Genomic DNA, 23,909 nt, shown 5'->3' on the forward strand with positions numbered 1-23,909 from the left:
GCTGTATTGATTTGTAATGTTATTTTTCTAGCCTACTTGTATGACATGTATGCAATTCTGCAAGCATGAGCTTTATAAATGTATTTGTCACGTTTGAAGCACATTGCGTTTGTTTTAAAGTCGGTCTTAGGGGGCCAGAATCGGTATCTTCTCTGTTTGCAAAATAAATAAATAATAAACAAGTACACACATTCTCTCTTTCTCACCCTGTATGTGTGGTTTATTTTACTAACACTTCATCTGTAAATGACTTACCCTGATGGTGTGCAGCTGTTGAAAAAATATTTCTTTAAAGACAGCAGTTTTCCCTAATGGTATGGTCAGTTCAGGAAACATCATCAAATTTCATGCAGAGAAATGTCATTGAGGGGGTTTTCACTGCTGTTAAACCCATGGACAGGTCGTTTTTGACCCTTAAGATAACAGAAGGGTTAATTATGCATTTGACTTTTAAGCAGCTTATTTCCTTTTTAAAATCCAACATGGCCTTTTATGATTTTCACACACACGTGTATGTAAAAAGTAAGCTATTCCCTCAACAAAGATCAAAGCTAGTTCATAGAGCGGGAATTGAAAGGTAATTTGATTAACAGCTGCATTTCATAGTGCAACATGTATTGCATGACGAAAGTAAAGTTTTTGCAGTGTCTGTATCAGCTCACATCCACTTGCTGATGCACTGTTCATTCTTTAGGGAAATGACTTGAGCAGAAGTGGTTTATTCATCATCACGTTTGTCATTTGAACAGTTTTATTTCATTATGTCAAATACAGGAATTTCATGTACAGAAGAGCAACTGGGAACTAGAGAATGAAATAGCTGTACAATATTTACACACCAAAACAACAAAATTGCTCTGCAAGAATATCCTCTGAGAGGTCAAATAATAGGAAATATCCATCAACAACAAACAGATAAAAATGACTAACATTAAACACTGACATTTATGCGTTTGGATCATTTCACCTCACACTTCCTTTAAGAAAGTCGTGCTTTATTTTTTCGCTCCTTGTCCTTGCAGGCATTAAATCCCCTCTCTCATTGTCAGAACAAACTGAAAGAACACGGCTTAGTTTTAAATACATCTCTCCTCAATCTCAACTGCATTCTAACTGAGGCAGGTAGAAACAAGAGACTATCACATAGTCCTTTTAAACCGCACTTCTGTCTCGCTCCACTCTAGTTTTACCTCTGTCAGAACGATAGAAGCAAAAAATTGCAGGTGGGCCATTTTATGTATACCCCTTTAAGCCATTTTTAAGAAATAATAACAGCAAACGATCCCATCTTAGGACAGACATTTTTAGAAATGTTCTTGTATAAATTATACAAACCATAGTTGTCAATACATACTTATAGACAACTTGTGTCTATCAATATTCTGTAGGTCATGTTGACCAAATTATCTTGTGGTCCCTTTCTTTGACATTTGAGGAAAATCCATCACATTCACATAGTCCCTTACCCTCCATCTTTCATTAGGTGTCTTGAAATAAAGAGGTACTTTAAAATGGACTCAATAATAAAACAAATACTTTAAAAGTTAAACCTCCCACAAACAAACCTACAGCGATTGTTATGCTCGAACCATCCATACAGTTTCTGTATGATTCTTTTGTTTCACAAACTCTGGATGCCTCCATCTACTTCACACTGTAGGTGGATGTGTGAGTTTGGTGGGCTGCGGCTGTTGTCCTCCTTCAGGCCTTGGCACTGAGGCTAAGCAGTTCCATGAAGGAGTTAAAGAGGCTCTCCAGCCAGCCCTGGTTAGCCATGCACTGCTGCACCACCTCCTCCTGGCCAGGGTCCTCTGCTGCCTGCTCAATACTGTCCGTCTGTTCAGGAATCAACAAGTCAGTTACATACAGTAAAACAGGACCAATGCACCTCTAGAGAAAACTGAACTAGGACAGCGAAAGATGCAAGGATGCAACAACTGGCTTATAACTGAAGGGGAATATTTATGAGGGTGTAAGTGGATGAGGGGCAAACATGCAGCCATGCAGTACAACCACAGTCAATTTAATTTAATTTACATAGCACCAAATCAAAATGATCTCAGAACAATTTTCATATAGAGCAGGTCTAGACCATACTCATATTACATACAGCATACAGTCACAATACATTAAGGTTCTTTTGTGCTGTGCCTGCGGTAAATGGTCATGAATAGCCCTTAATAGGACATTTTAACCATTCCCTTTGTTGGACAGACCAATCCTTTACCTGTCTAACTTTGTGTATACATTTTACCAGTTGGTAGGGGAATGATGACAGCCAAACAGAATAAGGTACTGTAATGGCAGTGGCTCGTTTAACTTTTGTCAACTGCTCTAAACCAGAGGTTTTCAAAGTGGGTGGAAGTCATCCACTCCCACTCCAATCAGTTTCTGTGGAGGCTCAAATACTAATTACATGAGTTATCAAAAGGAGACTGTGTAGAATAGCCTGAATGTGTGTGATTTGGTTAAAGGCCGAGTTCAGAGATACAGTAGTTACAGTACAGAGGGGGGGGGGTTGGAGCAGGAGGAGAAACGGATTACGCAGCCATTGTTTTGTCAGAGAGAAGAAGAAGAAGGTGTCCGAAGTGTGTCTCCACTTATTTAGAACGACGACGACTGACAGGTGAGTGGTCACTGCATAGTGCTGCTGCTGCCGTAACACTGAGCTGCTGCTGTACATCCCTACAGAAAATGCTGTCATTTCATAACCTGTCACTTCCAACAGTGGCTTCCCAGAATCAGAAACTAATAAATGCCTTAGGACAGAGAAGTATACAGCAGTACAGAAATTTACTAAAAAATGAATACATTTTAGCATGAATGCAGCCATCCTTACCTCCTTCTTGCAATGCAGGAAGGTGTGATACTTGTAGTGGTGAAGAGAATGATACAGACTGTAGATCCGGCAAGTTTCAATTGAGAGCTTCAGATCCTGAAAAGACGTGTGAGAGAAAAAGAGATTGAGATTTTGTAGCAGGAGGTTTTTCCTCCTGAGTGATTCCCCCAACATTTGAAGAAAGCACTACAGACGATCAAAGCAACACTGAAGAGAACTGACAGCACATTCTGAAAGAACTAAAAGACAGGATTCTTTATACTTAACAATGCCAGGTGAAGCTATCTAAGGGAATTTCAGATAAGATATTTGTTACTGCTCTTCTACTTCAACTTCTACTTCATTGTTCAGAGGGGAAATTGCAAACACATTTTCTTACTTCACTCTAGTCTCTCAGAGATCTCTGCCTCCATTCAATGGAGGTGAATGGAATTTCACTTGTGGTGCTCACAGTGTAGTGCATACCGCCTGTTCTCACCTGTCTCCCTAACCGAGATAACCCACAAGACGTTGGCGTGTGTGCGAAAGAGGAGGACAACACCTCTTTTGCATCATCCCATCTCCATTAAGACCTCTGCCATTAAACCTAGCAACAGATGGTGGGACCACCAACGCTACTCCAACGACATGCAGTGTTCGCCATACACCCGCGTTAAAAGCTACACCTGTCTTCACCTGCCTGAAGACAGAGGAAAAAATTGTCCAAAACTGTTGACAGAGTGTTAGGTTTAGTTAAAGTGCAAAGTTGCTGTCCCAGAAGAAATTGGGCTAAAGTGACTTTTTTGCAGGTGTTTCACAGTCGACATGGCCTCTCCATTACTCTGGATAAACCTTGGGCTACTGGAAGTGTATATCAATCCATATGCTGCGGTAAGGCCCACAAATTGCTGAGTTGCAAACTTTATCACTGCAAACAGTTTCTTGGATGCTCTGGTGTGAAAATGGTGCACTTTTAGAATCGTCTGACTGTGCTAAGCTCAACATTCAGCTGCATCTTATCGTCTTCATTCACTAAATGGAGGTAGCTAAAATGTCATCAGAGAGGTAACTGGGGAACTTCTTTAATGGCAGGTGGTCATATGGGTGGAGATGGAAAGACGGTGTCTGGTGTCAGACTTGAATTATTTGTCTGACTCCTGCTCGATGACCTCTGACCTCCTCCCAGTGGACACTGGTGCCCACAGACAGTTGATGTCTGTTTCTGATGTTCATTCAGTCTCTTGTTTTGTCCCTGATTTTGTCTTGCATATATTGTTTATCCATGTGTGAACATTTAAGTCTTATTTTGTACATTAGTATTTGTCAAGTCTATAAATATATTCTCTATACTGTAGTCTGTGTCTGATTTTAGTATTTTATAATTGTATTATTGTATAAGTAAGCACATCATGAGCATTGTACAATCCTGAGTCAAATTCCTCGTATGTGTACACATACCCGGCAATAAAGCGGATTCTGGTTACCCACAACCCAGTACAAATTAAAATGAGAGTAGAAAGTATGCTGTGATGTTATAGTCATGCTATTTCTGACCTGTTGCTTAGGAATACTCCTCTTGACTCGGTTGAGGGTTTTGCGGTTGTAACCCTCCCCACCAAGATGAACTTTGACAGCTCCAGATTCCAGTGGGTCTGCCGTCATTTTGGGGAATATATGTAAAGCCTCCTAGAGAGAGGACAGCAGAACGCAGTCAAAGACATGAGATAATGCTCAAGTTTAGTTTAACCTCTCAGATGTCTGAGCAAGATATTTATTGTCAATCATCAACAGACTGTATTTGAGTATATTGAGCGCTTGTAAAACTAGGATGTGTAGGTTTACCTGGTGCTGAGCACTCATGTTGACTCTCCTCAACAACCTCTTCTTCTGTTCACTAAGCAGGCAATCAATTTTCCTCATGGGGGGGAGGTACAACTCATCTGAGGAGTTAGAAAGTAGTAGAACACTTATTAACATTCAAATCTTACATTTTAATCACGTCACTGCCAATTATTGTGAGAAACCAGCAAAAGACGAAACAGTGGTTAAGTTAAGTAGGTTAAGTGGTTTTAAATATGACAATAATACATAATAATATAAGATATAAAACATGCATGTCGCCTGCACCTCTTAATCCAACAAGTTCACTCTCTCACAATCCATCTTAGCCTCACTCATAAAAAAAGATCTCAAGATAAGTGAACTCATTCACACAAGACAGTAACTCATTCTTTTCCAGCAAAAGGCCTCAGACTTAGAGACTTAAGCTGTGTAATACTCCAGCATGCCCAAGTGCAGGCAAGGTTGTTACAGGACTTCAAAATGCTTATTTTCTTTCCTCACTGTCACAAGCCTTGTTCCACCATGGAACAACAATTTCTAGAGGGTATTCCGATTAGGAATTGTCATTGAGGCCAATCTTAAGTTTATTGCACTTAAAGGAGACCTATTATACTAGAGACTTATTATTCTGTTATATATTTCCAGTTCAAAAAAAATATTTTCTATCTTATACTGGCTCTTCATGCAGGCCCTCATTTCAGCCTCTGTAATGAGGGCTGTAGATGCACCTGTGTCTTCCCAGTGATGCCTTTTGGCCTAAATGGAGCTCCTCCCATCTATCATCGGCTTGTGCTGAGTGAGGTCCCACAGTTTGCTGCAGCACACTGTATCATGTGTCATCTTCAGCAACTCTTGGAAGGACCACATGGTGCCCATCTGTAAGGTTCTCCAGTTCATCAAAACAGCAGGCACCACCATCAACCCTGGCAAATGTGCCTACGCACACCAGGAGGTGCGGTATCTGCGGAAGGTGCAGGCCATCCAGGAATTCCCAGTGCCCACAACCTACAGCAATTATTCTTCCAAGGTTTTGTACATCCTGGATGAGCAATGAGGACATACTGAAACTGGGTAAATCATTTAAATTGTTCTTTAAATTGCCAGCTTGTAGTTCTGACCCTGAAGAAGACTCTCGGATGCGGGAGCCAAACACTTAGGTTTTCATTAAAGTTTGGATGTCTGGCGAATTGTGAAATTCCTTTATTCTAAAATGATACAATACCTTATTTCTTGCTTCCAGTTTTTCATTTAGTATTTTTATTATAGTAGTTGTAGTAGTTGTTTGTTATACTCACCATTGGTTCTTCTTTCAGTTACCTTGTTTCCTACCCCTGTGTTAACCGCATGTATGGTTACCTGTCCTGCCCTAATTCATCTGACCTGCATTTCATTATCCATGTTTTAATGCATTTTGCCATGTCTTTTTGATACTTCAGCATGAACTACCTAACAAATCTTGCCTTCATGTTAAGACTTTTACACTCAACTGCCAGTTTGTCTTGCTTTTGAGTCCATTATCTGTTGGATCTATATAATATATATAATACATGTTGAAGTCCTGTGTCAGAATCAGTGCCTACTGATAGTAATGCAGGTGGTGTGTTTTATGCCTCCTTATTCAGGCAGAAAATGTTGATCTGTTTACTGCAGTATAGTATAAAGTAATATAAAGTATATTTAAAAGTACTTACCTACTTTTACTAAATTAAAAAGGTTAATGTTTTACTTTAACTTTTAACACATTTTTGTCTGTTATCTGTTTACTTTGAAGTGGTGGGAGGGTAGGTGTTCTTTTTGTCACTCTGCTGTGCACGGTATTTTAATAACTGCATATACAAGGGTTGAACTGATCTCTATCCGAGCCTCCTCACTCATCCACATTTAAAGGTCAACATGTCAATCTAAATTGAAGCCTCTTAAGTACAGGTCTACTGGAGTGCTTTGACATTTATCTAGTGCTTGTGTGTGCGTGTGTTGACACTGAATGTGAAAACTTTTTACGCATTTTGTTTTCTTTCTAGTCCACAACTTAACCAAATGTTTAGCCACAGTTGCAGGTTACAGTTATGCCAGCTTGGTTGAGAGAAGAGGCGCTCACGGACTTTTAAGCAGGACCATAATATTCCAGGACAGCATGGTAACTGCTTCCTGTGAAGGCACACTGGAAATGCATATGATCAGGCCACGGAATGCATTGTCATGTTTATTGTGTGCCAAACTGTAGAACTCACAGTGCATTACAAGCAAGCAACAATTACTTTATCGTAACCTAAGCTAACCCTGACACTGGCGGAAAATCGATTTTCAGACTTTATCTTCACTGTGATTGATTAAATGTAGCAAGTTTAAGAGTCCAGGCAATTAGTGGAAACAAGGGAGAGTTCAAAAAGCAGTCTCTACCCATGGGGACTTCATATCCCCATGTTACACAAGTCCCCATTGCTTGGTATGCATTGAAGTTAAAGTTCCCACCAGGATATAAAAACATGAAACACACATGTTATGACAGAGGGCGGGTTTAATTGTAGATGGCAGGGCTAACTCACTGCAATGAAAAAGGAACTCCGCTGAGTTCAGTGATGCTTCCAACAAGAGTTAACAGCAAACGGTTCATAAGTTATGAAGGGGGGGCATGGCAAAAAGGTGTTTGTGTATGTTTCTGTCTGTCAATCTGTGTGTGTGTGTCTTTTTATGCGCCTTAAGGCCACACATCCACCAATTTTTGTGGGCTAACCGGCTGATGGAACAACTGTGACTGTAAGGTAGAGAAAATACATTAAACAATCTGAAACTCTACTGAAAATTTTCACTTTGCAAAAACACAATATGGTCCTTCAAAACCAAGCAACCAGTGTGGCCATCTGGTAACACCATGACATTGGTGAAAAGGCCCTTCTATCTCTGGACAAGTCCTATTTTATTCCCAACTCATCCACACTTTCACTGAAGCCTTTCTTTGTGTCCCTCCGTCTGGGTGCTCACCATCAGTGTCCTCCAGGGCTTGAATCATATCAGGGTCGAGCGCTGTGCTGACCAGCATCTCCACGTAGCTCCTGAACATCTCCCTCATGGCTCGGCTGTTAGCTCCACCCCGCACAGGCCCTAAAACACAAAGCAGCTGCACTGAGGGCCCGAACACAGCCGACACTTACTGATACGTTATTAACAAATGTGTTAATGTGTACACACAAACACACAGAACAGCTGACCTTCGTCATCACTGGGAGGGGAGGAGTCAGACTCGGAGGAGGAGGAGGGCACCTCCTTCAGCCACTTCTTCCTCTTCTTGGGAGGAGGCTCTGCCTTGTCCTTTGAAGTCTTGGCTCTGGACTGACGCTCCATCTTCTTCTCTCCTCCTCTCTTCTCCTCCTTCAGACGTGCAAACTCCACTGTGCCATCCCTCCTCTCTCGCTCCTCTCTCTCCCTCTTCTCTTTCTCCTGATCCCTTTGTTTCTCCTTCTCTTTCTCCCTCTCTCTTCCCTCCTTTTCTTTCTGCTCCCGCTCTTTCTCTCTTTCCCTCTCCTTTTCTCTCCGCTCCCTTTCTCTCTTTTCTCTCTCTTTCTCTCTTCTCTCCCTCTCTTGTTTCTCCCTCTCTTTTTGCTCTCTCTCGTGCCTCTCCCTTTCACCCTGCTCCCTCTCCTTTCTTTCCTTTTCCTTCTGCTCCCTCTCCTGTTTCTCCCTCTCTTTTCGTTCTCTTTCCTGTCTTTCCCGTTCTTTACGCTCCCTGTCCAGTTTCTCCTTCTCTCTCTGCTCCCTGTTCCTTCGATCCCTCTCTTTCAGCTCTCTCTCATATTCCCTTCTCTCCCTGTCCTTTTGCTCTTTCTCTCTTCTCTCCCTCTCTTTCTCCCATTCCATTTCTTTCTCCTTTTCTCTCCGCTCCCTCTCCTTTTGCTCCCTTTCCTCTTTTTCCCTGTCCATCTTCTCCATTTCTTTCCTGTCCCTCTCTTTCTGCTCCCTTTCCTGTTTCTCCTTCTCTTTTTGCTCTCTCTCCTCTTTCTCTCTCCTCTCCCTATGGTCTTTTTCTACTTTCTCCCTGTGCTCCCTCTCTCTTTGTTCTTTTTCTCTCTGCTCCTTCAGCTCTCTCTCTTTCTGTCTCTCCTTTTCTCTGTCGTCTCTCTCCACTCGAGGTGGGGTTTGATTGTGAATGGTGGGCAGCTGTTTAGGTAGTGACTGGCGCCTGCCAATCAGTAAGTTTAAAAAAAACATGATCAGAACGTCAATCAGATCAATCATCAGATCGTCTGTATGGCCCTACCTTCGAGTGACAATCAGAAACATATGACATGAAAATCAAACTCATAGCCTTACCTCAGAGTCAGACCGGCTCTATGCCAGGGCTTTCGAGAACACACTCTGACGTAATCTTTTTTGTTGACATTCTCCAAGAACTTCACATACAAGCGCTGGTAGCGCATTTTGGCATCACCAAAGTAACCCAGATACTGAGGGAAGAGACATTAAGTATGACAGTTTAGTAAACAGTATGGTTCTATCTGTTTGTCTCTATGACAAAACGTTACACAGCATAAAAGTGAGGATAAATCAGACAGGGCACTCTTTAATGTCCCAAATTGCAGCGAGTGAATTGTCTGAGCTCTGAGAAATTAAACACTATACTGCGCTGCTCTAAGCGGCCTCTAGAGGGGAGAAATCAAACATTCGTGTGTACAGCTTTCTGCAGACAGAGCACTCACAGCTATTAAGGAAATACTTTAAGATTTCACTCTTGAAGAAGTGCTAAGCCATTTTCCTATAAGGGTTCTTCCTCTCTACTAACAAAAAAACAATCAGATAACATCCATTAATTGGTTGACAAAACTAGGTGGAGAATGGTCAGTGTGCTCAATTGTGGCCATATTGTTACATAGATAGTCAGTGGTTTCTATAATATAAATGTTCAGCTGCACCTTTCTGGTCCCAGTAATATTTGTGCTTAAAGTGTAAAGAAGTAGCATCACACGACATGGTTAAGCACTATTTGAGTTACAACATTTTAGAAATGCAGCTGCAGGAACTCATATCTTTAAATGTTTGACTGGAAAGAGAATGTATTATTATTCTACTTATATCTCTTCCAATTATCTATTAATTTACCCCTGATCTTACTTCCATTTCTATCTGCAGAATGTCTCTGGTTTTTCTACGACTCAATCTGTATGGAGTATTTTGTTGTTTGTTGTTTTTTTGTTTGCTGTTAAAGTAGCATGAGTTATATAACTGTCTGCGCCACACCATGCCACAGTATACATTAAAGATACAGAACTCACACAGCATACATGTTGTAAACAACACAATGGAAAGCTATATATATATATATATATATATATATATATAAAATCTTAATGTTTTATGAAATCATTCCTGTTCAGGCAACAGTCTTTCTACCTTGTGGAATATGTTATTGGATGAAAGCAGGTTTAAGAAACTGATGTAGCTCCTGCTCAGAGCAGATAGTGCCATTAAGAACAAATTAAACTTCAAATCAAAAAGTGGCCATTCTAATAATCTTCTTGAACATGTTGGTCCTTAACTATGTATGCGATTCTGTCATCAGTTTTATATTAGACCTATAAAAGCAAATGGAAATTGTCTGTTAAAGAAGAAAGAAATGTCTAGTCTGCAGCCAACATACGATGCTAGAACTGAAAATAGGAAATCAAGAAACGCAGCATTTTAGCCAGAAGAGATATTACATTATTACACTCATAAATATAAGTCATATATACACAGTATATATCCTGCTACAACATGTGGTCAGTTTGACGCCATTAAATAATTGTTCAATTAATAACATTTGTGTTGGCCTGTTTACTCATTTAAAGCTCATCATTTTACATTAAACATCAGTGTAGCAGTGGACATGATAAAGACTTGCAATTCAAAATGCAATTCAAGTAAACTAAACAATATGAAGTTTGGGGTTTCTCATACAGGTTCCACAGCTTCTAATGCCATTCTTCACCTTCTGTGAGCAGGTACAGGGCACATAATCTACAATCACGTCCTCCTTTGCCACTTTGTGTCTTTATTCGACAGCTTACATGAAGTTATGTGTGGTGAGAGAGAGAAGGGAATGATGGGCACTTACAGGGACATTGGGATTGTATGTTTTTGCCTAAACCATTAGGCCACCTGACACCTCTGATCTTGGCATCATTAAGCGGGAGACACCACTAAAGATGGTTCATAAGATGGATTCCTCAATCGTCGATCAAGATGCTTTTGTCAAATGGGGCCCTGGGTTGTACCCAACCAAATCACCGATTTACTGTGAACCCATAGAGCTGTACACCAGCAGTTTTCTGCCCTATGTAATTTAGTATTGACTGAAGCTATGGGAGTCCGGAGTTAAACGTATGTCTGCTGGAAAACTCACATTACTGGTTGCACAGAACTGCCTTTGACCATCTTTGATCTCTGGGCTGAATTTCTGGAGCAAGGCTTTCTGCACCCTCCAGATGGGTGGCGGCTCCCGGCCTGTCTGCAACGCCATCTGGTGACACAAACATGTGTATATCATTAATGGTAAGTTATTTATTAACAAAACATACTCCGGTGGGGAACTCACCTTGAGAGTCCCGATGTCCTCAGTTCGAACCACAAACTCGTCCCGCTCACGGAAGATTCCCTCGCCTCCACTCTCGCTGTCCTCCTCTTCACTTTCCCCAGCTATGGCGGCGTCAGCCTGCTTCTTTGCCAGGTGGAGGGAGGTAAGACGCTGGGATGCTGGGGCCTCTTCTGGGGTTGGAGGGGATGGTGGCGGAGAGGATGATGAAGAAGGTGAGGAAGAGGAGGGTGAGGAAGGGGAAGGCTGCCCAGCTTCAGGTTCCTGATCTTGATCAGAGGATGATGGAGGAGGTGTGGTGGACGGAGGGGGGATTGACTGGCCCAGGGGAAGGTTGGAGAGGGGTGAGGACGGGATAGCAGGGGGGGATGTAGAGAGGGGTGGGGAGGTGCCTGCAGTCGGAGCCAGTTGGTAGGAGGGCGGCGGCTGCTGCTGCTGCTGCTCAGAAGGAGGATAAGCTGGATTCGTCTCTTCCTCATCGTGCTGGACAGGCAGTGCGGAGGACACGGAGAGACACACGGGAGGGAGGGGCGAGGGTGAAGAGTAGGTGGGCGGTGAAGGGGAGATGGACGGTGATGGGGACGGAGGTGCAAGAGCAAGCACAGGTCCTGATGGAGAATCTGAAAAACAGGGTGGCAGAATTAAAGAGATCACGTGAAATGACTTTGAGATCGCCACCAGGCGGTAGATGCTTCTGGTACAGCAACAACAACACAGTCCTTCACCTGTCTCCCACCCAAGCTCTGAAAAAAGCTGGTGAGTGGACCCTGAGTTAAAATTTTTTTGTCAAACTACAGTTTCAAAGGTCAAAAGATGAACTCTCTAGACATGGTATAAATGAGTAGGAGAGAAATTTGACTTTGAGTTAACATTCCTCGTTAAAGTCAAAGTGGCAGACAGACAGTAGAAAGCAGAGAGATGAACAAACGCATGCATTACCTTCAACCTTAGGAACCTCCAGAGTCTGCAATTCTGACATCCTTTCCTCCTCCTCTTCCTGCTCTTCCTGTGCTCCCTGCTGCAGATTCAGTGGTTCTCTCATTACTTCTTCATTTTCTGCAGCCTCCCCTCCTCCCTCCTCTGCCTCTTCTCGTGCTTCCTCAACCTCCCTTTCCTCTGCTTCTTCTTCTCTATCCGAGTGTGGGGGGGCCAATTTCTGTTCTTCCTCGTCCTGTGTGTGATGCTGAGTGTACGTTAGCGCCTCCTCTTTTCCGTTCTCCATACTGGGGATGAGGGGAGGTATGGCAGGGAGAGGGGGGCTGAGTGCTGGTTCCTGTGGGGTAGGCGGAGACAGAGTGGGTGGGGCCTTGACCATGGCAGAAGCCATTGCAGCAGCCAACGAGTGCGGGGTGTCATAGAGGGCAGAGATGGCAGATGAGATGCTCTTCTGCAGGTCCTGGTTTTTACTGACTGAGTCCTCCTCATCAGAGGAGAAGGAAGGCAGCGTCTCCAGGTTCCTTTTTAGCTCCTCATCCAGGGGCTTGCAGGGACTTGGGCAGCTACTGAGAGCCAGGTCCTCTCCCTCGCCCTGCCCGTCCTCGCTGAATGTTCCTGGAGGCTGCTGTGGAGGAGTTGGGGTTACAGGAGGAGGAGGCGGGGAAAGGGGCCTAATCCCTCCCTTCAGAGAGGAACACGGGTTTAGGGCCTCCTGCTCGCCTCCGTCATCTCCCAGTTCAAGGCCTGACTGCTTTTTGCCTGTCTTTAGGAAGTCCAAAAAAGAGGCCATGAAGCCAGGTTTGAAGTCGAAAGCTTTCTCCTCAGCCTGTAAAAGAGCAGAATGTCGTCACTGAGCGCTTTATGATGCTGTCACTCCTTGCCCACTGTACTGGCGTGGTTTGTCAGTTAGCTGTATTCCTCTGTACACTGCAAAAAACTTCAACTGTTTCAAGTAGTAGTCGTAGTTCATTCTCTAAAGCAGCATTAATTGGATTTGATTACCACTAGGTGGCAGCGGAGAAAGCTGTTATCATAACTTTATCCCCTTATAACTATTGCTTAGGGGAACATGTTGGCAAACAGTTACCAATACAGTCATCCAGCAGAATGACGAGTAAGTCCATTATTCCCTCTCTCTTCTTTTAGTCTCTAACTGTGTCTGTCTGTTGTTTGACGCTGGACAGTTAGTGTACTGTGGGTTTACCATAGTGTCACTGCTGAACAGTGACCTGCTGCTGCAGGAAACAAGGTTGATGAGAGTGATGAGACTCAAGCACAACAGTAAACTTGCAGACCAAAACAAAGAGCTGAAAGACACTGAGATCCACAGAGCTGAGGGCAACTGCCCAGTTGCTGATAAATAAAGAGTTGTTTAGGGCTGCAACTAACAATTACTTTTGTCATCAGTTAATCTGATTGATTTCTCATTCTCAATTCATTGACTAATCATTTGGCCTAAAATGTCAGAAAATAGTGAAAAAGTCCAACATGATGAAATCAAACCAGATCTTGTTATGCGTGACCAACAGTCCAAGCCCATATTCAGTTTACTATCACATAAGAAAGGAAAAGCTGCAACTTTGTTCTTAGGCTTGAAAAATGAATGAATGATTGATCACAATCTGTTAACTAATTGATTAACTAATTAACAGTATCAGCTGTTGGGAAAACAATCTCACCCAAATGGCAGATTTCCGGTTAAAATGTAAGAATTGTGAAAACTATAAAATTGTAAGATAGAAGTGTGATTATTCCTGGCTGATTTTGTGTTCCAAATACAGTGGACTGATCTTATCATGATCACGTCTGTCCGGGCAAAGTTGATCACTACAAGTGGAAAATTGATTTTCTTTATTTCTCTTACCATCTAATTGACATGTATATTTATTACATGAATATAAAGTTATTAAATGCACAACTTCACCATTTACTGAATCATACTGACTGTTTCCCAAAACAGTGCAGCTGTTTCAAACACTTTTCAAATGACTGTACTGTGTATAACTCTAATACACTATACAGTAATACAGTACTGTACATAAAATATATCTTACTGTAGTTCAGAATATAATCAAGCTAAAGCCTAGAACTATATTGTGCTGTTGACAAACACAGTAACATAGTAGTGCTAATAGGCTGCTAAACCACAGCTGGGCGCTGGTTTCACTGCATTTCTACATTTTAACGGCCTGAAAATAAACTGCAGGCTATCAATACCCAGCTCGTGGCAGTGGAGTTTGAAAACAAATCTATTCATAAAATATTCAGATTTTGTATGTATCTAAAGACCCAAAATGAACACTGTAAGTGGACTGCTGGATTGCTATAAGCAAATGATTGAAAAAGCATCTGTATAGGAATGACTCTGTCCCAAGCTATTTGGTCCATATAAGTGGTTGATCACTTGATTTCCACTGTACGCTACTGTACTCACACTCATTTCCAGCAAATCCCCGAAGCAAACATGAAAAACCTATTTTTTGCATACATGTGATTAAAATTTGTTTAATCACATGTATGCCTGGAGTCAATCGGAGACCTGAATTTACCCTACATCTGCTACACTGTCCAAAAAAATCCTTATTCTGCAAAAACATTTGCAATATTGTCTGTTTTTTAAAGTTTACATTATTAATGTGAAATCTTTCATTTATCCAGTGGCAATTAAAATGTAGACTGAACATCAATCTAATATATTTATGACATGAAAACATATAAATGGAATAAATATATAATGTAACCTTTATTTAACCAGCAAGTCCCTTAAGATTGAAATCTCCTTTCTGAGGGAGACCTGGCCAAGATGGCACACCAGTTACAATTAGTACCACGCTGACAAGCGCACACAGTGAAGCTGCATGAAAAGTGATTGCATAAACATATTATTCGTTACGACTCCAAAACATGGGGTGCTCACCTCTGTGGCTCTCTAAAATGTAAGCACATATTTCATGAGATATTTGGGAGTAAAAGTGAAAGATTTTTACTTTCAGCTGTCCAATAAACACAGACGCTAGGCTGTAGGTAATAAAGCTTAACAAACAGCAGGTGGCAGCAAGGCTTCTGCACTGAAAAATGTAGTAACCATGGCAACAGCTGCCCTGGTAACAGCCATTTCTCTCCTCTCTCTTTTGTCAGTCAGAAAGAGCTGGCTGTCAGTCAACTATAACCTCCTTCTCTCCAAACCTCAAATCACGAAACATGACTGAAAATTTAAATATTGTGTTTTTCCACTGGAGACTACACCACCAAATCTTTTCTCACATTTAGTGTTAACAAATACCAGGGCAAAATGCTGCCTTTTCACCCACAAGTGTCTATAAAGGCACCTGAGGTGTGAGGAAGGTAGAGCATGTGTTGTTCTCTCTACCAGAGAGCTTGAGTTTGAATGGATGAGGGATGAATTATATATGAAGCTCCTGGCTTTGCTCATTTTTGTAGAGGATGTGAAGCAACTTACTGAACTGGAGAGTTTCTGCATAGCAGCCCAGGCTTCAGGATTCAGTGGATCGTCAATTTCTTTCTTCCACGTCATCTGCGTCAACATCAGAGAAAACTGCTTTCAAAAATCTGTTTAACAGAGGTTAAGTCAAACTCTTTAGAGAGATTGACACGTATAAAGGTAACATTTTCTTTACATGAACATTATGTGATCCTTTTTCAGATGTTCACAGATGCCAGTTATTTTGAAGATTTCATGGTGGGAGTTACATAAATACATTACATATAATCCATTATAGAGAACATATGATGATATACATACATATGACATATGCAGAGCATATGAATTCTGTCTCTATTGTTGCCATAGCCGCCTGTCATATTGTATAAGAGGGAGATTGAGCCTGATACTAAGAAGAACTATAATATGTGTAGCTAGATTTATCAGTAAGAACAGTAAAGAAACTGTAGCCCTTCTTGTGCCTCATCTCCCACATATTAAGGAACACAAAGTAATGACAAGTTAACATAAACCTACAAAAGATATTTAATATTTAGTAGCAAATCCTTTGCAGTCAGTGTCTGGCTGAAGTTCACAGCCCACAGACACCAGCAGACACCTGGTGATGCTCTGCCATGTCTGTACAAGTCTGTTGGTTGTTTGGCTGCACCATATTAAAGGGAGAGTAAGGGATTCTGCAGAAGGACTGTTGATATTTGAGCTCAACTACCAAACAAGTACAACCCTCTCATCTCTCGAGCTCCCTCAGAAGCTCCGCCCACCGAATGGTTTATCCAGCATTGAAACGCCTTCACCCTTTGCCTGCTCATATAACTTTCTTGTCTGTTTATGCTCTTCACACTTTTTCCTCTTTGGCTGTTTCTTGGCCACCCCACCTTCTTCTCGGTCTGTGCCGCTGTATAGAACTCTCCCCCCATCACTCCTGTGCACAAGCACTAAGCCCACCTGTTGCTGATTGGCTGGAACAATGTTGTAGGGAAGGTCCACACCACTTTCTTTGTGTTCCATTTACAGAGCCAGTGCTGGCTTGGAAAACCAGATTTCTTTTCAGAGCACACACAAAACAGAGAGCTAGCAAACCATGAGTAAATATTCACTAAATTTAACAAGAAGTGGAGTCGATTGCCATCACTTACAATCCCTTTAAGGGTCATTGCCCTTCTACATTGTTCTAAAATTGTGAAACTAGGTTTTGTAAAGGGCTGAGTCTTACAGATATGAACACAGTATAACATCCTGAGTCAGCACTTTAACCTCAGTCCCTGATGAATGTAAAACCCAGTGTGCCTGAATACAGAGTCACCACAATGACAGGATATCGGTTCAAATACTTAGTGACTGACCTGTATATCAGTTTGACTTAATTTGGAAACGTAAGGCGTCCCTTAACAGTCAAAATATTGACTGCAGATATAGTATGTCTCACTGTTGCTGAGGCAACTAGCTTACATTTCACTCTAACATGAAATACAAAGTTGAAGCTGTCATGCACTGGTCCTCTGCAGCTCTTTCTCCCACACATCCTGACATCAAGAAGTAAGTGACAGACCTCAACAAGAGATGTAAGATGTAAGCAGCCTGCATGATGCTATGATTACAAGGATAAAATGTTAAGAGATTTCTGATTAATGTGGGTATCAATTATTCTGAATAGATATTATATTAGATATTCATTAAATCATATCTATGTCTATATCCATCTTTTTCTTTAAATTCGTGTCATTTTCAAAGACAATCTGCAGACAATCTGTGAAAGAAAAGTAATTCATACATATTCTTACAACAACAATCAAACCTTTTTTATGTTGTGTCAAAGTGGTATTTTCTTTTACACATATGTTACGAGGAACATGAATCAAAGAAAAAGAAGGAAGCTGAATCTCAGGTAATAAATATATTGATAAAGCAATAATTGACCTATTGCTTACTGATACTACGGATTACTTTAAACAAAAGGATATATGCGTCTTTTAGGTTGATATTGAGTTGCAATCTCTGCTCTCCCACAAAATCTTGTCCAAGTCCCCTTTTTGAATAAACAAATCCAGTGTTCTCCAGCCTATGATTCCTACTTAAACAATTCTTTTTCTTTGCAAAATATTTGTCATTTTGTCCTTCCCCCGTGAAAAAGCCACTCCCCCTCAAGCTGTTGTGTATAACTTGACAGGGGAGATGAGAAAACTCTCAGCTTTGGTCACACATTGCACAGTGCCAGTCCATTCAAAATAACATGGTCAAATCTGTATTGAATTCTTGTACTATACTCGCCATCCGTTCAAACCTTTGAAATTTGTAATACTTGGCACTGAAATTAACAAATAAATGTACACTTCAAAAAGTTTTTTTTACACCCATGAAAAGTTCAGCATTTGTCAGAAAGACATTATTAAAGGAGCTGTGCCAGAGCAACTAATGAGCAGATAGAACTGAACCGTCACTAGTGCATGCACTGAATCATCTAGGATAAAACACGGAGATTTGATTAATTCTGTCAGGTGTCCTATTTCTGCTGTGAATATGCGCTCGTTACCTCGCCAGCTTTCTGCTGATGCTTCATCATCTTGTCTTGAGTCTGGTTCAGCTCATTTCTGCTGATGTCCATGGCAGTGCTGGGTCCAGGACTCAGGCCCAGAGATGGTGCTGACCCCACTGACCCATCAGACAGAACTGGATCAGTGCTGGACAGTGAGTCTGTCCTCAACAAGGATTCTGATGGAAGCATGGTCGGAACAGGCAGTTTGATCTGAGAGACAGACAGGTTGGATTAAGACATTCAGCAGGACGTAAAGCATTCCAGTATTTGTTCTGTTGGAATTCCTGTAGAATGACTACCTTGGATATCTAAAACATACACCACTGATGCTGGTTGTGTTCAAACTTGGGCTGGTTTCACAGAGATATAAAACACTTAATAATAATGCTAAGCAAGACTTTCTGTTCTGTTTTGCTATTACAAATATCTAATTTGTGGACAGTCGAAATCTGGCAAAAAGGTCAATCATTTTGGTTCTACTTTCAAGCAATATTTAATCAACACTGAAGCTAAGCCAGACAACAACAACAGCAGTACCACTACACTAACTAAATTGTAATTGTAGATCACATTTCATCTACAGTATATATATGGCCATTCAGAAAAGAATTAACTGTAATTTATGCACAGGACTTTTAAATACTGACATCAGCATGGGCACAGTTACTTGTGATATATCCACAAGCTAGACTGTTTTACCCAGGGGATGGGGTATCAAATCGATTTATTACAATTTAACTAACAACATGCATTCATATTTAAAAACTAAACTTTCAACAGTCCCGCGACCCTGTATGCAGGATAAGCGGTTGACGATGGATGGATGGACTTTCAACAGTCAAAGTTTTCCAGATCATTTACATTCACAACACGAAGTATGTAATTCATTTCTGTTTACATTTCAGAGTATCATAAGTTGTGAACTTCTACTCTTTACAAACAGTGCAGGCAGGACTTTTTTTAATGTCCTTCTCCAAGATTAATTTTTACCCCATTCAAACTTTCTAGGATTGAATACAATGTGATTTTTGACAAGTACAGGCTCAGATTATCTCTTCTTTTGTCTACTATTACCTTGATAGGTCTGATTGGATCCTGCTGCTGGGAAGGTTGCTGTTGTTGTTGGTGTTGTTGATGATGTTGCTGATGTTGCTGCTGTTGATGATGCGGTTGGTGGTGAGCGCAGGAAACGTGCTGCTGCTGATGATGCAGGTGATGCTGTTGTTGCAGTTGTGGTGGTGCCTGGTGGTGGTCCGCCTGCTGTCTGTGATGTTGATGTGGATGCTGTTGGAGATGTTGCTGTTGGCTGAACTGTTGCTGTTGTTGCTGCTGCTGATGGTGATATGGGAGGCTTTGTGCTTTGTTCATATCTTGATGCATTTCCACAAGCCCTTCGTCCCTCCTGCCTCGCCCTCGACCACGCCCACGACCCCTCCTACTTTCTCCAGCCACTGATCCCATCAGCCCCCTGCAGTAAGGTGGCTCTGGAAGAGGACGTATGCGTGGCCTACCTCGTGGGCGAGGAGGGCCTTCACGTTTTGGTTTAGTTGGTTTCCTGCCTCTTTTCTTTGGGCCATCATTTGGGAGGAGTTGTGGAGGGTGTCCAAGGGAAGAGTAGCTGGAGGGGTGGCAGAAGTCCATGTCACCCATCAGTGGACTGAGTCCACTTACTACTGATGCCCCACCAGCCTTCCTACAACTCGACACCAAGTCAGGGAGCAGGTCAGGAAGGCGTCGACTGTTGAGGCGAATATCTGCTGGAACATCAGCTTTATCCTCATCATCTTCAAATTCATACTCCTGCGCATAGTTTTTCTTTGCTTGAGGTTGTGGCTCACGCCGCTGTTTGAGCAAGTGAAATGAGCTGGTCTTCAGCAGTTTCTTGGGTCTAGAAGAGCAGAAGATGGGTGAAGTCAGACTGGTAGTGTTTGAACTTCCACCCACTCCCACACTTCCCATCATCTTGTTGACTGAGCCATCCCCTTGAACTGCTGAACTCAATCCCATAGTGGGATTTTGGGATTGGATGAGGCCAAGCTGGTCAGTATTCACAGTGGAGGGAAGCTCGTGGGTCTTCATAGAGTCAAGGTCTAAGTGCAGATTACCATTTCCTGTTCCTGGAAGGCTGTGGCAGTACTGCCCATAGCCTTGATCACTGTGATGACTGACCATATCATAGCCTTCTCCAGCACCTCCTGTTTTTAGGCCCTCCATACTGTCTTGCCCCTGCCCATGACCCTGGGTAAGGCTTTCTTGAGCGGATTGTCCTGTCCCTGAATCCCCAGCACAGCTAGACTTGTAATCGGCTGAACAAAACATGTCTTCCATCTCAGGAAAGAAAGAGCGGTCTTCATCGTGTAAGAGAGATTCTGGAAAGCAGATGGATGTTAGAGACGTAAACCGCTGCTGCTGCTGCTGAGCTTGATTCTGTCCTACTTTACTCACTGGGCTTACTGTGTCAAACTGGTGCTGTTTGAGCTGGTCTAACTGGGAGTGTGACAGTTGGGTCTCAGGCTCTCTTTGTTGGGGCTGTTGCTGTTGTTGGGGAGTTCCCATATTTGTTGCCATCTGGTGAGAGTGTGGGTGAGCTAGCTGAGAGTGCGACAGCTGATGGTGAGTATGTGCTTGCTGTTGGTGGTGTGCATGGGGGTGGGCATGTGCCTGTGTCTGGTTGAGATGGTGCAGGTGTGAGGGGGTGGACAATCCCAAATCTGGTTCAGAGAGGAAGTCATGGAGATCTGAGGCTGTTTGTTGGGGATGGAGGTGGGGTGTAAGTCTGTGCTGCTGTCTATGTCTGTCTCCACCACCTCCATCCCCTCCTGTAACATTCACCCCAACCCCAGTTCTGTCTAGAGCTCCTCCGCTGTCTCTGCTGTTTGTCCGGGAAAGAGATTGTTCTAGCATTTCTAGTGGAGACACTGAGTTCTGACTTGATCGGGTTTGATCTCCTGGCTGGGCTCTGAGGCTATAATGCGTATCTATACTCTGGGTCTGAAGCTGGAGTTGCAACTGTGAGGACTGGTTCTGTGGGTGGGATTCCACCCCAGCAGGGCCTGCTCCTCCGGCGGAACTCATCATGGCCTGCTGACTCAAAGGATGCTGCTGCTGCTGCTGCTGTTGCTGCTGTGCAGGGGCTTGCTGGGGGTCCATCTCGGAGCGGGTGGTATGGGAAAGGACAGACTGCAGCAAGTGAGTTTGCTGGGGAGGGTCTGGAGACGAATCCATCAGAGAGAGTGGGACCTGGCTTTGTCGAGCCTGCTGCACATCTGGTGTGTTACACAAGTAGGCATTGTCATTTGCATCTGAAGTCTTCTTTAGCTCCATGTGAGGGTGGCTGTGGGAGTGGGAATGGGGATGGCTATGCTGAGAATGTTGAGAGCGCTGTGTGTGTTGAGTGTGCTGAGAGTGCTGAGAGTGTGACGACACATGTGAGTTGTGATGGGAATGTTGGGAGTGTGGGTGCTGTGTGTAAGGGTCCCCTCTTCCATAATGGACCACAGATCCGAGGGAGTCATGCTGTTGTTGATGGGAGTTGGCAGTATGGGAGTGGGAAAGAGAGTCACTGACCCCTCCAGCAATGGACTTTGATATGGTTAACTCTGACTTGGTCGGGTTCTGTTTCTTCTGTGAGATTTCCAACTGACTGTTTAAGCCACTTGCTGCATCACCAATAGCCGTTCCAGGACCTGAACTGCTAGTAGTGTTATTTGTGCGAATGACACTTTGAAGATGGTAGCGCTCTTCTGAGATCTTGTTAATGTCATAGGTCATCCCTTTGCCTTCCCCCTCCCTAGCCTGTGGGACTGACTGGGGTAGTTGCTGTGGAGGTGGATGATGCTGGGATGGATGAGGAGTTGAGCTCTGGACATGTAATAAGTGGTGTATGAGGAAATCGTCATCATCCTCTTCCTCATCTTGGGATCGCTCTACTCCCAGTATGTTGGTCTCCGTTTTTGGCTTGGGTGGTGTTGAGTGATAGGACTGGCTCTGCACTTGCCGTGTATCAGTGAAACCTTGTGGTGAGGACATAAAAGCAGGAGAGAGGATGGAGGACAAGTATTTGGTTGCCCCTGAACTTCCAGGGGACTGTGCAGGGCGAGCAGAAGCAGGAGAGTGCAATCCAGGGCGACTGATAGTAGAATTGATGGAGGGTGAGGGACTAGACTCGGGCAGGTGGTAGGAGCTGCTGCCTCCATTACCAACACTAGCAGCCCCACTCCCTGATCCTGTAGATCCAACTCCACTGCCAAGTGCAGCAGCTCCTGATACAGGTCCACTTCCTGTTGATCCTCCAGCACTCCCATACCCTAAGGAAGGACTGCCTGCTCTTCTGAGAGAAGGTGAGCCAAAGCTTGAGTCCCCATAGACTATCTCTGCAGAAAATGAGCGTCCCCCTGAGCCTATACCAGTGAAAGCCTTTGTTCCAGTGCCCCCTGCCCCAGAGCTCAGGTCCTGGGCATGAGGTGAGTTAAAGCCTCCATAAGACTGGGACATATGTGTAGGTGGAGGCTGGTTGGGAGAGTAAGACTGGGCGTGTTGCTGCGGAGGGGTATGTTCTGGTAGGCCTGTGCTAGATGTGGCCACAGACGGAGAGCCATAGGTGGAAAGGCATTGTTTGGGTGCTGGCTGTTGAGCAAGGGTGGATGACACCACTGGTAGAGGAGGTGGTGCCGGTGCTGACTGAGGTGGGGGCTGCTGACGAGAGGGAGCAGACAAGGAGCCAGCATTTGTCTTGGAACTAGAAGAGGATGAAGAGGAGGCGGAGGAGGCTGACGGTGGAGTGTGTGGGGTACGGGAAGAAGAAGATGCTGAGCCAGAAGAGGAGTAGCCACTACTGGAGCTGGAATTTTTGGCTCCCTTGGTGCCTGATGAAGAGGAGGCTGAGGAGCTGGAGGACGAGGAAGTGTAAGGAGTTTGGATGATAGGTCGATACGTCTTGGATTCCATCCGTGGTGAGGGCTTGGGGTCAGAGGATGGGCTCTGGTCAGTTGGTTGACTGCAGGACACTCCAGAATGCCGGTGGTGGCTGCCTATCTGTTGGTAGCCTGATGACCCACCACAGCTAACATATTGCTGAAGGGGTAGTGTTGTGGACTGGGCTGGGGATGAGCGTTGGTAATGCTTAATCACACTGTCCTGCCGGGAAACTGCCCTCTCTGGAGGAGGCTGGGGCAATGGAGGGGCCGTGGGCGGCAGGGCTGGTGTGGAAGAGAACATGGAGGCATTATAGAGCTGGGAGGACTGGTTGTGGAGCTGAGAGGACAACAGATTGAACTGGGGAGGGGGCAGGTGGCAACTGGAGGAGGTGGAAGGGGCTGGGGTCTGAGAGGGGGCCTGAGGCTCCTGGGAGCCCCGGTAGGTAGCACTCTGGGAAGACAGCAAGCGATCAAAGCCCAAGCTGGACTGGGAGGGTGTTTTGATGTGCAACAGGGGATCATGGGGGGACAGTAAGCCATTGGAAGTCGGGCTAAATGTAGGGGTGTCCTGCAGGGATAGTGAGGGAGTGAAAGATCGTCCAGAGAAGGAGCCAGGATGCTGGTATGCAGAAAGGGCTGAGGAGGAGGGGAAGGAGCTGGAACCCGGAAGAGCCCCTGAAATAAAGAGCTCCGCTGGGGCCGGTGTATGCATTGCTACAGGACACAACATTACATGGTTAGTGTTGGTCAGTGCAAGTCAAATGACAAACTTGTTGGATATTTTGCAAATAAGATGAATGCAAATAATTTAGCACATGAAATTATCATTTATTATT

General features: G+C 43.6%; 1 protein-coding gene across 4 annotated transcripts in view; it reads right to left on the minus strand.

Moving 5' to 3' along the window:
- Positions 1 to 703: 703 nt before the first annotated feature.
- Positions 704 to 23,909, minus strand: part of prr12b (proline rich 12b) — a 33,107-nt gene continuing 9,901 nt past the window's right edge. For all 4 annotated transcript variants that reach the window (XM_046030001.1, XM_046030019.1, XM_046030007.1 and 1 more), the window contains exons 4-16: positions 19,232 to 23,787; positions 18,155 to 18,367; positions 15,622 to 15,696; positions 12,165 to 12,987; positions 11,229 to 11,845; positions 11,037 to 11,153; positions 8,969 to 9,102; positions 7,870 to 8,837; positions 7,643 to 7,762; positions 4,661 to 4,758; positions 4,373 to 4,504; positions 2,840 to 2,935; positions 704 to 1,836 (exon numbers count right to left, since the gene is read on the minus strand). In XM_046030001.1, coding sequence (XP_045885957.1) covers positions 1,702 to 1,836; positions 2,840 to 2,935; positions 4,373 to 4,504; positions 4,661 to 4,758; positions 7,643 to 7,762; positions 7,870 to 8,837; positions 8,969 to 9,102; positions 11,037 to 11,153; positions 11,229 to 11,845; positions 12,165 to 12,987; positions 15,622 to 15,696; positions 18,155 to 18,367; positions 19,232 to 23,787 — 8,084 coding nt within the window. In that variant the 3' untranslated portion in view covers positions 704 to 1,701. The remainder of the gene's footprint in view (positions 1,837 to 2,839; positions 2,936 to 4,372; positions 4,505 to 4,660; positions 4,759 to 7,642; positions 7,763 to 7,869; positions 8,838 to 8,968; positions 9,103 to 11,036; positions 11,154 to 11,228; positions 11,846 to 12,164; positions 12,988 to 15,621; positions 15,697 to 18,154; positions 18,368 to 19,231; positions 23,788 to 23,909) is intronic.

Source organism: Micropterus dolomieu, linkage group LG02 (genome assembly GCF_021292245.1).
Source record: "Micropterus dolomieu isolate WLL.071019.BEF.003 ecotype Adirondacks linkage group LG02, ASM2129224v1, whole genome shotgun sequence".
Taxonomy (NCBI): Eukaryota; Metazoa; Chordata; class Actinopteri; order Centrarchiformes; family Centrarchidae; genus Micropterus; species Micropterus dolomieu.